At 33.0% G+C, this 16,847-nt stretch overlaps 1 protein-coding gene across 1 annotated transcript in view; it reads right to left on the minus strand.

Annotated features, from left to right (window-relative positions):
* Window positions 1-8,159: 8,159 nt before the first annotated feature.
* The window catches only part of LOC142975128 (uncharacterized), a 35,634-nt gene continuing 26,946 nt past the window's right edge, over window positions 8,160-16,847 (minus strand). The window contains exons 3-6 of the mRNA XM_076117818.1: window positions 16,115-16,301; window positions 14,895-15,034; window positions 13,625-13,844; window positions 8,160-8,419 (exon numbers count right to left, since the gene is read on the minus strand). Coding sequence (XP_075973933.1) covers window positions 8,322-8,419; window positions 13,625-13,844; window positions 14,895-15,034; window positions 16,115-16,301 — 645 coding nt within the window. The 3' untranslated portion in view covers window positions 8,160-8,321. The remainder of the gene's footprint in view (window positions 8,420-13,624; window positions 13,845-14,894; window positions 15,035-16,114; window positions 16,302-16,847) is intronic.

Raw genomic sequence — 16,847 nt, forward strand, 5'->3', positions numbered from 1 at the left:
GGACATCTGTTATTTTTGTATTTGGCTATTGTACATATTTATATGTACTATCGAACCAACTGAATCATGACCCATTTTGCCGATAATTCGCTTGACGCCGTCAAAACAGTAAGAATTTCATCTCTATCGTCAAAGTTGCACTTAGGACATTTTAAACATGCATACGACTGTGTTATGATGTATTACGACTACAGACAACTTTGACCTTTGTTATTACAGTACGTAGATACAATTTCGATAAATCACTCTTAATTTGAATCTAGAACGTAAATAGATTAAACTCTTTTCACTGTGAAAAAACCTATTTGTGTCAAATATCAAATAGCACGTCATTTAGAAATCTGTGAAACGATTAGGGTAACCAATATAGTCATTGCCCATCATACAGTGATTGGCAATGTTAAGGAATAATACGTTTATTTTAATTTCTAAAGTAACCAGTTCAAATTTATTGCGATATATGTAACTTTCAGAATATTGGTAACATTTTTAATTTATAGAACTCATGTCCGACGTTTGTGCGACAGGTGTGTAGTTCGAAAAGAAAAAGTAAGTTTATTGCACTATTTGTTAAGGATAACACATTTGAATTAACAGTATTCGCTAGTATTTCTTGTTTTTAAGTGTTTTATATTGAATTAGTATAAAGTTATTGAAACAAACGACTGATGTTCTTTTAGAAAGAATATTTAAGTTGCGTTTATAATAGAGTTTAAGTCAATGTTTTACTAAATAAAGATACTATTGACCAACATTGTGTATCAATTCCTTAACCGGGTAATAACTATGCTGGTTACCCTATTTTATTTTAAATTTTTATAGTAACATTTTTCCTATAAGGGCCGAATAAACCATGTCCTGAGTGGGTATCGAACCCACTCCTGACGCGTCGCAGTCGTAACATCAACCCACTACGCCACGGAGCCTGTTCAAAACGGTAGCAAAGCATTATTGTATTGGCGCACAAAGATTTGTCGCAATAATGACAGATAACAAATTCATTACCAAGGAAACGTAGGTGCAAGCCAATTTCGACCTACGCGTACATAGACGTGTTTTAGAAAATGAGCACATGGTGGGTCATGATTCAGTTTGTTCGATAGTACTTTAAAATGCATTGTGTATGCTATTTACTTGAAATACTCGGGCAAACATTAGATATGAGGTATTATTGTTATATTTGTGGTACAAATAAAAATGCATACGATTCATTAAATACATTTATTTATCGCCATTAAGAACGTGACACCCAATGACAATATTTATATGTTACATATATTTATATAATGCAATATCAAACTAAGAAACACATGTATCACAGAACATTTTGATAGTGCAAAATTGACCAATATTTATACAATGTGGACGATCACTAAAAATGAAAATTACAATCCTTAAGGTCACGTAAAAATTAAAAAAGTTACAATAATAATTTTTATTTTAAATAATTTGGGAGACTCGCCCCAGGGCAGGATCCCAGAGTTAAATAAATTTGCAGAAATTAACATTTTAATTGAAAATGAATGAGGAATAATAGTCAAATATATTACTTTTACGAGTTATTATAACTTAAAGTCAAACTTTGAATATATAATATATAATTAATATAAACGAAATAAAAACAAGTTATATTGAAGACAGAAAGTTATGAAATAACGATTAATTTACTATTAAACGAACTAGATTATTTTGATTAAAGAACTTTTAGAGTGGAACAAGAATTTTTTAAACTCTGGGGCTCAACACAGATGACAAAGTGCGATTTTATCAGAGCTGCATAAAGCCTGCGTATCTTACAAACAATTAATTATCACGGACTTTTAGCATGTAGTATGTATTACTTATCTTCCTGTCTGTCTGTGTTACCCCTTCCAGTATATCTCCGTCTCCCAATTACTTAAAACAAATTATCGAAAGAAAAAATCGATAGAATTTCATAGATTTATTAAATTTAGACATTTTAACTACCTAGCTGTACTTAATTTTATATACAATTTTACACAATAATAATTTAATATTTATAGTTTGGCACAAGGAGTGACAAAAGTCGTTGGCATCTTTTGTACAGCTGAATGCTTCTAGTCCTTTCTAGAGTGTCGCAATTAGCACTCTTATTAACAGGAACAATTTAAAGCAGTGCCTTGTCTTAGTAATTACCAGGAAAATTTTAAGTCTTGCTAACTACTTCAACAAATGTAGGTCATCGAAGTTTTTATATAACTTAAGATTTTGCTTCGTCGTTGACATTTTAGTAATTATTTCATGATTTATTTATTTTATATTTATTTCTTTTAGGTTTAATAATTAATCATATATCAGGATCAACTTTAAGGCCAAGCTCAAATCATTGATAGCCGAAGTTTTACTATAAGTTTAACAATATCACAAAAAAATATCCAGCTAAGTAGAAAAAAAATCAGTTGAAACTTCTCTATAAGTGCAATCATCTCCACCATTGGCTGCAAAAGTCAGATTAAAATTCAATACCAAAGTCAAAAGCTCAAACTAACAAAAGAACATCATAGAAATGTCATTATAATATTCTCCGTACAACTAATTCAATTCGCCTTCATTTAACATGTGAATCAAAACTCGAGTCTTCTTGCAGACAATAAGGCGACAATCCCGTGCCGTCATTTGAGCCCATTGTTACGTCACGCCCTACTACCTCCAACCTTGTTACTGAGCTCGATAGAAATCAAATTTATGCCTTCATTAGTACACATGTGAAGGTAATATTCAAAGAATTCTCAAGTGTAGACGCTGAAATTAGCTTTGGAATTTAACTTGAGATTGAAAATTTTGTTGGAGATCAATTGTCCTCCAGATTTTGTGACTTTGTAAAGTTATCAGAAAGTAATGAAGCAGAGATGACATTATATAGATCGTAGATGTCAATAAGTTAGATGACTGCAATCATGAGGTAAATTAGAAGATAAATACATACATGCATAGAATCACGTCTTCTCCCCATACGGGTAAGCAGAGACCAGTGAATATGTACATATATAAAAAGTACTAAATTCCATTTTTAGCACTTAGAAACGAAGCCATATGCCTTATAGAAGGAGAAAAAGTGACAGAAATAGAAGAAATTTAAATGGACGTAGTAATCCAGAAGCAGATAGAAGTACAAGTATAGATGCATTAGAACTAACGCATTCCGCCCAGAAGAAAATCTAGGAACTAGATCCATTAATAGAAAGAGAGAAAACAAGAGATACTTTCATCATCTTAGCATAGTTTCTAAAAGTACAAGCGTAAAAATTCTCCACGTCTGTTAGGCTAGCGTCCTTAAAAGGGGAAAATCCCTTAATCTCGAGGAAAACGGGATGGGTTTCCTTTACACTTTTATCTTGGCTATGCTCAGTTTACCATAGCTTTGTTACATTCATATTTACATCGTCGTGCTCAAATGATAAGGTATTATCTGATTTCTATTTAAACTTATATATTTTCGTGTAGGTAGTATCAGCAAACAAATTTTTTGACAAAGTTATTTTAGGTGTAATTATGTGATTGACTTGTATTGTTCCTATTTATTGAAATTTATTATAGCTGATCTTTGATTTCACTTCTTAAGAATTGTCTTTTTCAATCTGCTAAAAATGTTGTGAAGCTACGATCCTTGCTTTTAGTTTTATTAAAAAAAATTGTTTGCCGTCACCTGCAGAACAAAATGTTAATAGGTTTGCATGTTCTGTTTGAAAATTCTCTTCAAAAGTTACATGTCGATGACGTCACAGGACCCAGCGTGCGCCGCGTCAGTCGTTTTTAAATCACATTACGCACGGGATTGTTCGGTTTCATGAATTTTGATGACGCTACTACAGTTTCACCAGGAAATCTGCGCTAGCTACCGTATATGTAAAATATTGAAATTAGATTCTGAAGGCAAATCAAATTAGGTGACGTTTTCGAAAATTGGATGCGAGAATATATTCCTATCTTATTTTTAATGGTGAGCTTAGTTTTTTTATTTGATTTTATACGCTCCTGTTGGCGGAGTAAAGAGAAATTAACTTTAACGACGCCTGTGCATTTCTTTAATGGCTTTACCCGGACCTAGATACTGCAGTTCTTTTTTTGCAATTTTAATAATACTGGTTCCCATCTAAGCTTCAATTAAATATAAAAGCTACCAGCCAATATTTTGATATTGTTCAAATTTTTTGCCAAAATTTTACTCATCGTTTTAGTTTAACTAATAATTTATAGATTGTCATTGACGCTTTCAAAGCAAAATTTCATTTTTGTTACCAACACAAAACACATTTTTGTATTCCGTCAATAGAATAGCTGAATTGATCGTCTCTTCACAAAATTTACTGCCTTTGTCTGCTTCAGAAAGGCCCATTCAGCTGTACAAACATTAAACACCTAGACTAGAATTTGAGTGATTTCGCTATTAACAAATACCTAGAATTTGGCACCAAAAATAATATAACACTATATACAATAGAAAAACTTTTAGGAACGTTTACAACACGAGTACTAACAGATGAAAGAAAAGAAGTATTGAGTTAGCTTAATTTTAACAATAGTAGTATAAATGAAATGGCAATAAAGTACGAAATAATATACTTAGGATAGATTAATATGAAAATACAAAAAAGTAATAAATTCGTTGCATAAAACTAAACAACGTATAAATAATGTACAATAACATGTATTCTAACAACAATGACGTCATGTTGACAGTTTGCGGTAAAATGGACAACTGGAAGCAACAGATGATGACAATACACAAATAAATATTGGGAAAATACGAAAATCCTGTTTCGTATATTTTTAAAACTATAAAACATCTAACATGCCCATGACATGTCATGTAGTATCAATGACTCATGAAATATAATACCATACATTATTTCCCTTTATTTCTCATAAAAATATTTTATATGCACATGCATACTGCCGAAATAAAATTTCATTTTATATTTTTATGACTTTATTTATCGTCATCTGTGCTTTCAAGCTGTCAACCAATAAAATTATCGTTACAATTCTAATTACAATACAAACGAAAACACTGGCATAACATTTTCACGTTATTATTGCCTCTTGAAACCTGGCTATTATGAGTCGGGAGTTTCTCTAAGAACTTTATTTACAACAGGGTAAGCCTTTAAACTCAATACAGCTACACTTTCTGAATAACTTAAGCGTTAACTGTCAACACGACACTTCCCGGCCTTACACTGTATATTACTTACTTATAACTTTATCGTATTATCAGCCCTCCCAACATATGTAAATATTACAAATTTTTATTTTCCGTGACATAAAACATCGAAATTCAGTGCTTGCTATTTATAGAATAATTGATTTTATAATAATATTTTATTTTATACGACATTTTTTATTACAATTATCACTATTCAGGCGAAGCCGTGTGCTGTCGTCGCTTAAAAATTCATCAACAATCGAAGTGGTATTTCTTTTGTCCAATTTTTCTCTCAAACAGAATACTACGACTATTGCGCAAGAGGAAAAAGAGAAAATCAAACTAGAATCTACTTTGACTTCCAAAATTGCTGCTATTCCCCATCAAAAGTCTCACGACATCAAATATAAATGTGATAACAGAAAACAGCGTGTTATTGCGAGTAAAACAGTGTACGGTCAGAGTGCTCTAAAAGCTTATTGGGCCTGACAAAGGATTCGAGGCTCGAATTCCCAACACTGCAAAAGGCTGTTACAAACGGGCCGTTACGCTGCGAAATTCAAATATTTAACATATTTGAAATGTGATGTTTTACTCCCCGTTAGTGTTGTCGTCCTGGTAGCTTTTAAGTGATTGCTTCAATATTTTTTCATTTGATGTCTGAGTTCTTGGTAATATTTATAAAAAGAAAACCAACATTTAGCTAATAGCAAATCATAAAATCTAAATAAAACTAACGTACTTCTAGTTTCCGATCAAAACTGAACTATTCAATGTTATAATACTTAATTAAGGAAAATACACCATCATAACATAACAAGCCATAACGAATATAATGAGGTAATTATATGCAGAGTTTTTAATGCGAGCCTGTATTATAACCGATATTAGGGGTCATTTTACTATTATGAACTGAATAGCCGATAGAGAGACTATTCGTTAATGTTTATTAGAAATATTATTTCTAAGGCTCATTAACTTTATTAAACCAGTTACATAAAAATAAATAATAACGAGAAAAGCAACCTTTTCTATAGAAGAGGGATTCATGAATGTTTACGAAATAAGCCAAGATGTCGAAATTAAATTTTAGGCTTCACTGTATTCATTAATGGACAAATAAACCCTGAGATGAATACCAATCATAATTATACCTCAAAATAAACAGATGAATAAATAGAACGTAAGTAAGAATAAATTCTATTCAGTCTGTAATTTAGCGAACGACAGAACACAGCTACGCAATACAATGTTTACACGCCAAAAGAGATTCCCATTTGATTGTACCAGGGCAACATAAATATTGAATGGTGAAAGGAAACAAAAGATCACTGAACGATCCTACGACTCTCCATATTATGTATTTACGAGGATACAATTGATATGGAGACTCTTTGATATTCTCCGCATTGTATGAAGCATTATTGATGTATTTATAATTCCAGATTTTATTGAGGACATAGAATATGTACCGTTCATTTGGGAAAATAAAAATATAAGAACTCTGGAGCTGTATTATTTTTCACGAGCTCAATTTCAGGTCAAATAGTAGAGGAATATTGGCTTCGCTTTATGCAGTTTTAATGATATAAATATTGAGCGTATTTTTTAACTCTAAAATATGTCACTTGATTCAAATTACATAATTATTTATCGTGCAAACTGAAACGTGATACGTAATAAATGTTAATTAAATATTTTAAGGAATTTCGTAGTAGTACTTTAAGTCTGTACTATGTTACAATTACTATGCATAAGGATCACTTCCCATCTATTTCCTTTTCATTGTCGATACAAACACTTTAAGTTCTAAAAAGAACAGAACATTGTCATGTTAAATAGTTAGGTATATCACAATGTAGCGTGATGTGGATTCAGAGTACATTTTTACGACCGAGTTCGTATCGTTCAATTCGATAACAATGACCATCTCACTTTGACAGTTGATTCTACAGATCAACGTTTGAATACTAACACGTATCTCAATTTAAATATATTTCTGTCCCTATAATACACTTTGAATTGATAAGGACAGAATTATATTTTAGTTTTACAAATATTAAAGATGGATAGACTGGCGTAATATCCCATAGCAGATAACGGTGCAATGTTATGGAAGAAGCTACAATAGTACAATATTAGCCGCTTGCTAGTATGAACAACTAGTGGTTGTCCAGCGGTAGACATTCATCTATAATTATTAATCTTTTCCACGACAGAGACAGTTCCACTGCTGGGCATAGGTCTCCTTCCGAGGGAGGGGACTGTTATGTTTCCACGAACTTTGCTAAGCTTCACATTCCCATTTATTTAAAATATTCTTCTAAAGAACAGAAAAGGTGTTCCTTGAAGTATAAATAATATATTTCTATTAAGACACGTTTCAGTATTCGACCATCAAACGAAGATAAAATTAGTTTAATCCACATTAATCATTCAGTGATATATTTGGCTGTTCCCAATGCATAATAAATTGACGTTTGTGTTACGAACAGTTGGTTTTAAAGCTCCGAATTTGTTTTAAAACTCTCACTTTGTTTGAATTGCAATGATTGAAATTCTGCATCGTTCATAACAATGTTGAATGCTATGACAAAGTTATCAATCGACACTTGTCAATACGGCAATCAACTGAAATCTGAGTATAGTAATATGTTTGTTCAAACCACTGACATGGAAACTTGTAATTGATATATTGGGAATGCTGGGAATGCATTCTGTTTTAATAATTTACGTCAATGTTTCAACAATTTTGATGTGCTTGACTCACCATTGTACCTATATTGAATAAAGTGCTCAGTTTATATATTCTACAGACACAAATCTGTAATATATAATAGACAAAAACTATCACTCAAAATTATTTAAGATAATTGATCTTAATGCAACATAAAGTAAAGTTAAGTAAGTAAAATTACGTGCATATGGTTATCAGTGAAAGTGTTTGCCTATACTGTTATGACTTGTCATTATGCATCTGAACATATGAACAGAGCTTCAAGCAAAGTCATATATTTGTATTTCACAAACCATACAGAATAACAATATATTACCTTGTCTTACCATACTAGTCGATTGGCGTGTAAACAAAGAGTGATACAATTCATATCTAACTATGCTAGATGCTCGATACTTATCCCATCTACCGTATCGATTAGACTTCACTCAAGGCACTGCATTTAGAAAATATATGTACTGACACGCACAATGTGAGCATCAGAACTGTTGCTTCCGACATAGTTGAGCTGGATCCTGTGGACAAACGAAAACTATTAACATAATGTCCTTCTGTCATATTTAGCACTTTTAGCTATAACGAATAAGGTGCCGTCGATACTTCTTCTTCTTCTTCTTTTTATCGTATGGTTAGTGGTCAACCTAGTGTCAAAGTTGTTCAAGTTACCCGAAGGCCTTTACCGTAGATACTGAAAAAGGAATTCTCTTATATTCGGATACAACGGCCAGGTTTTTAACAAAAATACTAGTTTTTTTTCCTGGGACGCCTCGGAATTCGAACTTATGACGGCAAGGCAGGAAGGGCAGACAAAAAGCAGCCGCATATGATACAATTTCAAGTGCGCCAAAAGATAGTAACAATTTTAGAACATTGATAGTCGGGGGTCTTCGCATATATTTGCTTCTCTAGAATGTAATCAAAGGTGATCCCGGGGCCACTCGACACTATAATCCTAGATTAAATTGATAGATGGCACGTGTCCACGTGTTTCAAATTACTTGAGCGATGACATATTATTTTCATGAATTTCAATCAGACCTATAATACTAAGCTTTCAGTAGTGGTCAACTTATGCTAAAGTTGGCCCGTAAGCCTTAACATGGCTTTACGAATAATGACTATTATCCTAATAGATTACAACAGATCGGTCCCAGAGACATTTACCTCAACACGGTCACCCATCTATAAAATAAACGCGTCAAAAGTTACTTAACCCACGTGATCGTTAACAGTGAACAAGACTTTGAAATTCAAAATGTACGGGTAAAATAGTTCTTACGGATCCCGGTAGAGGTGCTAAACAGATTTTTGTGTAAAATTTCGATTGCTAGCCGGTTGTCGGTAGTTGATAGTAGTAGAGAATAGAGAGAAAATTAGTCTTTACATCCAAAAGGCCTATTCGGATCATCAAACAAGTCAGGCCTCTTAATAACAAAGTCATTCAACCGGTAACAGATTTGTCATCGAACACACAATACAAGGTATTTGTAAATCGTGTGCTCTCATGCCGACAATTCGCTGGCCGATTGAATGTCTATTAATGCGTGAAATAGCATATGCCTCGATTACAGCTCTTTGAAATGACTGTATTCTGAAGTAAAAATATGAGCAACGTGGATTTTAGTTTATGGGAGTAAATTAATAGGATTATAATTATAGCATTAGGACTCAAAACCCATTGAAAACATTTTAATCTTTATTTGGACTGTAGGTACAATAGTATCTATATTGTTATAATTAGATTATCAGAAAAATAATAAGATGTAAATATATGTTAACTATCGAATAAAATTTATGATTTCTTTAAATTCAATTAAATAGTTTTAAATTCTTATCATTTGGGTATGTATAATGTTTAAAAACCACGTACAAACTCTTTCTTGTACTTATAGTTTCCAATGTTCAAATGAAACGAATCAGGAAATTGTGTAACGTCTGTTACTTACAAAGATTATAACATTATAGCTTAGTAGAAAAGGAAAGTTAGTAAAAATGCTAAGTAATCATTTCGAGACGTAACTCAGGCCTAAAGTACACAATATAGCTTTTAATAAAACTAGCTGAATGCGAGGGAAAAGTGAGATCCGAGCACTTTAGGAATTAAGGCAAAATGCCAGGTTTTCCGCTTTTGGGAATAGGAAACATTTACCTATAAATAATCATAAGTATTTCCACATATTATTATGGAAATACTTATGTAAGGAAATTGATGACATAAGCTTAATAACTTATTTTTATTTTTTATACACCTATTATTTCTTGCAGTAAATGATTTCTCAAGGACTTTTATAAACCATAATTAGAAAAGAAAAGTTCAATATGGTTGGTGAGAACAGCATTATTATTGACTTAATGAATTTATATTTATGTTCCTGGAATTGATCTGCAACGGCACAGTAGTAGTGGTACGGAATATTCCTGAAATAATTATGGAAGCCGCCTTGAAGAATGATTACTGAAACCATTCACAATTTTTTTTATTTTACCAATTATTTTATGCATTGAATTTACCTTATCTATACTATAATATTATAAAGTTGAAGAGTTTGTTTGTTTGTTTGTTTGTTTGTTTGTTTGTTTGTTTGAACGCGCTAATCTCAGAAACTACTGGTCCGATTTGAAAAATTCTTTCAGTGTTAGATAGCCCATTTATCGAGGAAGGTTATAGGCTATATATCATCACGCTACGACCAGTAGGAGCAGAGTACCAGTAAAAAATGTTACAAAAACGGGGAAAATATTGACCCATTCTCTCTTATGTGACGCAAGCGAAGTTGCGCGGGTCAGCTAGTTCATTAACTATAATAAAATTAAATAACCTTAATAAATCGCAATAATGTTCCAAAATAATAACACCTAATCTCGTCATCGTGAAACTCATGAAATCCCAGCTAATTAAACTTAAAACAGAGTCAACATGCGCCTGACCTCACACCAACTAGATAGACGATAAATAGATAAACTAGTGGTACAAGTATCTCGCGAGCTCTCGAATAGTTCCAACCCACTTTAACTTGAGCAGACGGCGAAACTTATCGCTATCCACCCTTTACGAAATTAGACGAATAACCCTTAAGAGAATTAAGGGGTTCGTGCGAAAATCGCCCGACGGAATGCAAGTCATCCCCCGACATGGCTTAATTACTACTTTCAGGGTGCCATAGCATGTTAATTAGTAGCCAGATGAAATGTACGTGTTCTTTTGAGATGTTTTGCCTTTGACTTATAGACCCACTGTTGAGGTTCTTAGTCTTATTACTCTGTGGTATAGGAAGAATGAGGATAAAGGATCCAAAAATGTAAGTACCGAGGTAGGGTTTCGCACTGGTCATTTCTAAGCCGGTTTTTCATTATGACCTTTGTTCATGTCAAGTCTTTACGATTTTAACTGTTCATTGTTCGTAAAGTTATCTGTATAAAAGCGATCCTAAGATTTACTACTTAATAGCATGCAATGTCTTAATACAACGCAAGCGATTTGACAACTATCGATCATAAATCAGAATGAACCTTAAATCAAATCAATTTTAATCTTCAACTCAAAGTTATTCAAACTATAATCCAAAACTATATAACACCAAATTACTCAACAATCTATAAACAACTTTAGTTTCACAGATCATTTAACAACTGCAACGAACGTCTAGCACAAATTATTTGCAAGAGATCCAATAATGGTCCTCAATAATTTTCGTCCGTGCAAGATGGCACTACAGCTTGCTTGGCGCGCAATGCACTGAAAAATTGCGACGACTTATATTAGAAACGTGTCGAGCGCTCGATCGAAAATTTTGATAACATTTGTAAAATTAATCGCTCGGGATATTTTACAGATCCGTGCATCCGTGCCGGTGTTTAGAAAAAGGAAGATTTATTGCAAATTGAAATACGTTACGGTTGTATGGTGAAAGCAATTTGGAAAATAATTTACTGTTAATGTTTACGGAAGAAAATAATGAAATACTTATTGAGTGCTTTTAACATACTTAATTATTATTGCTGGACTTTTTACGCTGATCTTATCATTGTTAAAGTTGTTTAGGCTTAAGAAAGAAAACTATTTATTTTGAGGAAAAGCCTGATGGTTCGAAAATATTTCAGTTCTAAAGGACTGTCTGTCTTAAATAATATTATGACTTGTTGTATACCTACTATTACACAATCGATTTCTAGAACCAGGTCATACTCGCGCTGAAAAAATATCTATCAAAATCGAAATAATGTATCAGTCCCCGAACCATGTTCTATAGATACTCTTTTTTGGCTTTCGAAATAAAAATCAATATTAACTTAGCGAATTCAGAAAACCACGTGAGCATAATTCTTAGAAGCTCTGACAAACTGTAAGATTTTTGGCCAAGTACGTGCCAAGAAAACTTGATTATACACAAACATCCCGAGAGATATTCAATATAATGAAGTCCTCTTAAATTCACGCTCAATGGGAAAATTCTTGCAAAAAAAAAACGGAATTTGTAATGAAAAATTTTTACGATTCTCGTAACTAAGATTTGGGGTTTAAAATCAAACCAATTAAAATTTTTCGAACTATCTGCTGTCGGTACACACAAATATTAAAATGGTAAAAAATCATTTTAAGATAGGTAGTTAGCAACAGCCACGCGGAACGATCTGTGAGGTTAAGCTACTCTTGCCGAGGTTGTACTAGGGATGGGTGACCATTTTATACATATCGAGTTTCTCCGTGTTTCGGATGATACGTTAAATGGCGTTGTGTGATGTTAACAGTAATCAGAAGCTAGAAAGCCTGACAACCAGTCTTACCGAAGGATATTGTGTTATAACCCAGGTAACCGGGTTGTGGAGGTCCGATAGGTAGTCGATCTATGTAAAACACTGGTATTCAGCTGCATTATCTGAGACTGGAAGCCGACTTTAACATAGTTGGAAGAAGGGCTTATATATTTTAAGATAAATAAATAAAAAATACTTTACCCTACTCTTATTTCATTCAACATTGTAATCTGTCCAACACATTTCATTCTTAAAGCTCAAAAGCCATTTTAACTTGGGTAATTAAAAGGTTTTCATTTTATTTCAATCGCATTTAACGTTAAGAGCTTACATTGAAACACTTATGACTCAGTCCGATATTATTTATGAGTTTTTAATGGAACTGAATTATTTCATATTTAATTATTATTCAACCACGATATAGAATTTAATGAAAATGGTGGCATTTTGTTACTAGTTATTATTAAAAGGTCTGCTGAACAGTTTTTGCTGTTACTTTTAGCATGTAAATGTCCAATAAAAATAATATTATTTATCAGCAGTACATAACATAAAGTCACTAGGTGTATTTTTCCCTTCAAAGAAAGATAACGTAGCATTTATAAATCACAGCTTTCGCGGCGCAGTGATAAAGGTGGTTACCACGCTCCTACCAGTGCTTCGGGAGATCGTGGGTTCGATTCCCAGACGCAACAAACATTTTTGTCATCCACAAATAGTTGTTTCGGGTCTGGTTGTACATTGCGTCCGTTGTTTGTGTGCTTGTAAAAGCCCCCACGACAAAAGGGCAATTCTTGCCCCAGGTTTCTGAGGTGCATTTACCAGTAGTTTTTCAATGGCGTTTAAATTCATATAAAAAAACGCTGTTGAATAGATAAACTACCGCTAAATATACTAAAAAACCAAGCATTAGTGAGGTAGTTGTCTTTTACAGAAAATACAAGAACAAATAATATTAATCTTACCTGCTGCTGTAAACATAGATAAATGTGGCGATCTCGCTATTTCTAGGGTCTTGTTCGTAGACCTCATGTATGGAGGAAACATGGGCTGCGTGGCCTCGCACCTCAAGGCCATGTAACTCTTCGTCGTGGCGACCCTCAGTCTCAGAGACCTCCAACTCGACCTAAGGCCGAATTCGTTTGGCGCTGAGACCTGTGTGTTGTTTATCATCCAGGATTCTATCTGTTGGCAAAATGTACTCGTTTAAATTTATACAAGTGATTCGTTAATTTTTATTTTCACGGAAATCAGTACTATTTCAAGATGTTTTGACGAGTGTGTTATTTTAAGACTACTTCGATGCTTTCTGACATAAATGTATATGTATCCATTATATATACTCAAAAATAAATGGATCCCTGTTCATTTTTTCTACTCGATGGTCTAGATAATTACAGCACCAAGATGTATGTAATGTATTTGAATTTTAAAATCAGATATTCTCAATTTCATTGATCGAAATTTACCCCTCCTCATATTACGTCCTGATACTACCACTATAATATTTCCCACTGTATTTAATTCTGATACTGCCACTATACTCGTAATAAACTTCATTTACACATCCTCATAAGTTTACATTTACCAGATTTCCCTGTACCCCAAACAAAACACCTACGGGAGCATAACAATTTGTTAGAATGTTGTACGAGACGACAACGTTCAAACACTCGGTAACGTTACAACGGTTACAAACAGTGCTATGAATGTATTACCATAATTCTCACGTTTGATCACACTAATGTATGCTCGGATTCACTCTTTGATTTACTCCCTTTGCTTTATCGAGTCGTGTTTCTACAAAGGTATATTTTTTTATTTTCTTTTTTGTTTGCTCCAATAGATTTAGCACGTGTATTTTATGTTTGGCTAATTTATGAAGTCATACTTGGCAACTTTTTATGTGACATTGGACTTACGTAAGTATGATAACTCAATAACTGTTTGCTTTATTTCATTATCTTCATATCAATAAAATAAATAAAATAAAAATTGTTTATTTTGCAATCCAATGACACACATTTACATGTTAACAGTAATAGCCACACTAGGCAGAGCCTGTATAGTGGCTTATCAATGGATCAAAGAAGTAGTAATAATTATTATGAATACGATCCATAATTATCGCCAAAGAGATACTCGTAAAAAATTACATATTTGTGTATTAACGTAGCAATTAAAGTTTATTTCAGGAAATTTCTACGTAGTGTTAAAATTTTTCTCTTTACTAACCTTTTCTGGTCTTCCATCGATGAACCAGATAATATTAGCTGGCGGCATCGCCGCTTGTGTGGTGCAATTGAGCAAAATATCCTCTCCCAGCTGCACCGTGCCGGGCACACCCAGTATCACTGGGTCTTCTTTTAACGTTACTGTGTACAAAAAGAAAACAATTAAAATGCTTTTATAGGGGAATATTAATAGCTTATTATAGTGTGGGAGTTCATGGGTTTGGTTCCTACATGGAACAATAATTGCATGTGCGATCAGCAAGTGGCTTCGGGTCTGATTGTACTTTGTGTTCGTTGATTGTGTGTTAACAAGTCTTAGAAATTCTTAGTGCAGGAAATGTCTTTTCGAAGAGAAGAGAGAATATGCATACATTATAGTACTTTTATAAATACTTTTTTGAAAAACACGTGACGATGGTAAATTTCATCGCCATTTTTGCACAAAATTCACTTGAAAAGATGCTGTTGTGTACTGAATAAAAATGATTATAAGTAAAATCGAATGTCAAACATGTTTTCATACATTTATTTCAAAAACTCTCAGCAAGAGCAAGATAAATTACAAGCTATATGTTCTCTGATTGGTGCATCAATCTTGCTGTCGATATTAGCAGTAACTTATAAGCAAGTTAGTTTATATTTCAAACTAATCTGGTAGAAATCTGAAAGTATAAGGTTGTTGCCCAACAAAATATTCTCTATCTTACTAAAAGATATTTGACTAGAATATGTAAAAACCTGAGCAGTATGTTGAAAGCATATTTTAGTATGAGCAAAATATATTTAACTGCCCTTATAGTCAGAGCGGAAATGAATGAAATTGCTGATCACAAGGTTTTGGGTTCATCACTTAGTACGGTTTCAATTCCTGTTAGAATTCTGTTAATTATAGCCCTAATTTTTGTTAACTTGATCAGTATATATATATTTTTTTTATTTATTTATTATTTTATTTCAGGCAACTGAGGCCGATAGAAAATACAGTAAACAAAATACAGCTTAAACATAAAAATATACTAATACATAATTAATATAACCTATAATTATACACGATTACTACTGTGTAGCGTTGGCGTCGTGTATATGGTTCGGCCAACAACAACAACATAGGATTAACATTATTGATTTCGAAAATAGGTGTATTTTTTCCTCCTGTCACTAACTGTCGGGTACATAAGATATAACGCCACATATAAAAATAGTTATTAAGTTGGTACTTACCCGCTATAGTCAAGTTCTTCGTGTCCTTAACAACAGCGAACCTAGGACCTTCGGTTGAAACTTCACAGGTGAAGGAGATCTTCGTGGTATAAGACCTCGGTAGTATGACGCTGATGGCGCAGCTGTTGTGGTTGCAGGTGCCTTTGGTGACGCCTCCCGCTGTCGAGTTGAATGTTCTTGTGGGAGGCTGGAAAAAGATGTACTTGTTATCTTATGGTATAGGTACTTAAGTAGTGGTAGTGGAGTAAAATATAAAGATATTGAAACTCTTCAAAACAAGCTTGATTTATGGTAGTAGTTTTAAAGGTTTCAATTACAGCTCAAATTAATAACCCTACAAAAAATACATATCTAGGACATTCTCAAATTAATAATAAGATAATGAAACTTCAATATTTTAGACCTTATTATGTAACAGACAATGGCTAGAGAAATCTATAGTTATTATGGCGCCCGCTAGATACACTGATCAACATTTTCACACTATATTTGTCGATAGTAAAACAGTTACTAGTCAATCGTAGTTGACAATCGCCTCTCTATGTTGAAGCCACAGGCTATCAAAGTAAATAATGGATTTTTTTACGCAGAAATTACAATGTTGTATTGACCCGTCTCTGTCTTGCTAACTTAATATTCTGGTATAGAATCTCTAAATTATATTCTAATTACTCAAAACTTGTATGTAAGTAACCTATTTACTCTCTAATTTATTACCAACAAAACTCCGCAG

Source organism: Anticarsia gemmatalis, chromosome 8 (assembly GCF_050436995.1).
Source record: "Anticarsia gemmatalis isolate Benzon Research Colony breed Stoneville strain chromosome 8, ilAntGemm2 primary, whole genome shotgun sequence".
NCBI classification, from domain to species: domain Eukaryota; kingdom Metazoa; phylum Arthropoda; class Insecta; order Lepidoptera; family Erebidae; genus Anticarsia; species Anticarsia gemmatalis.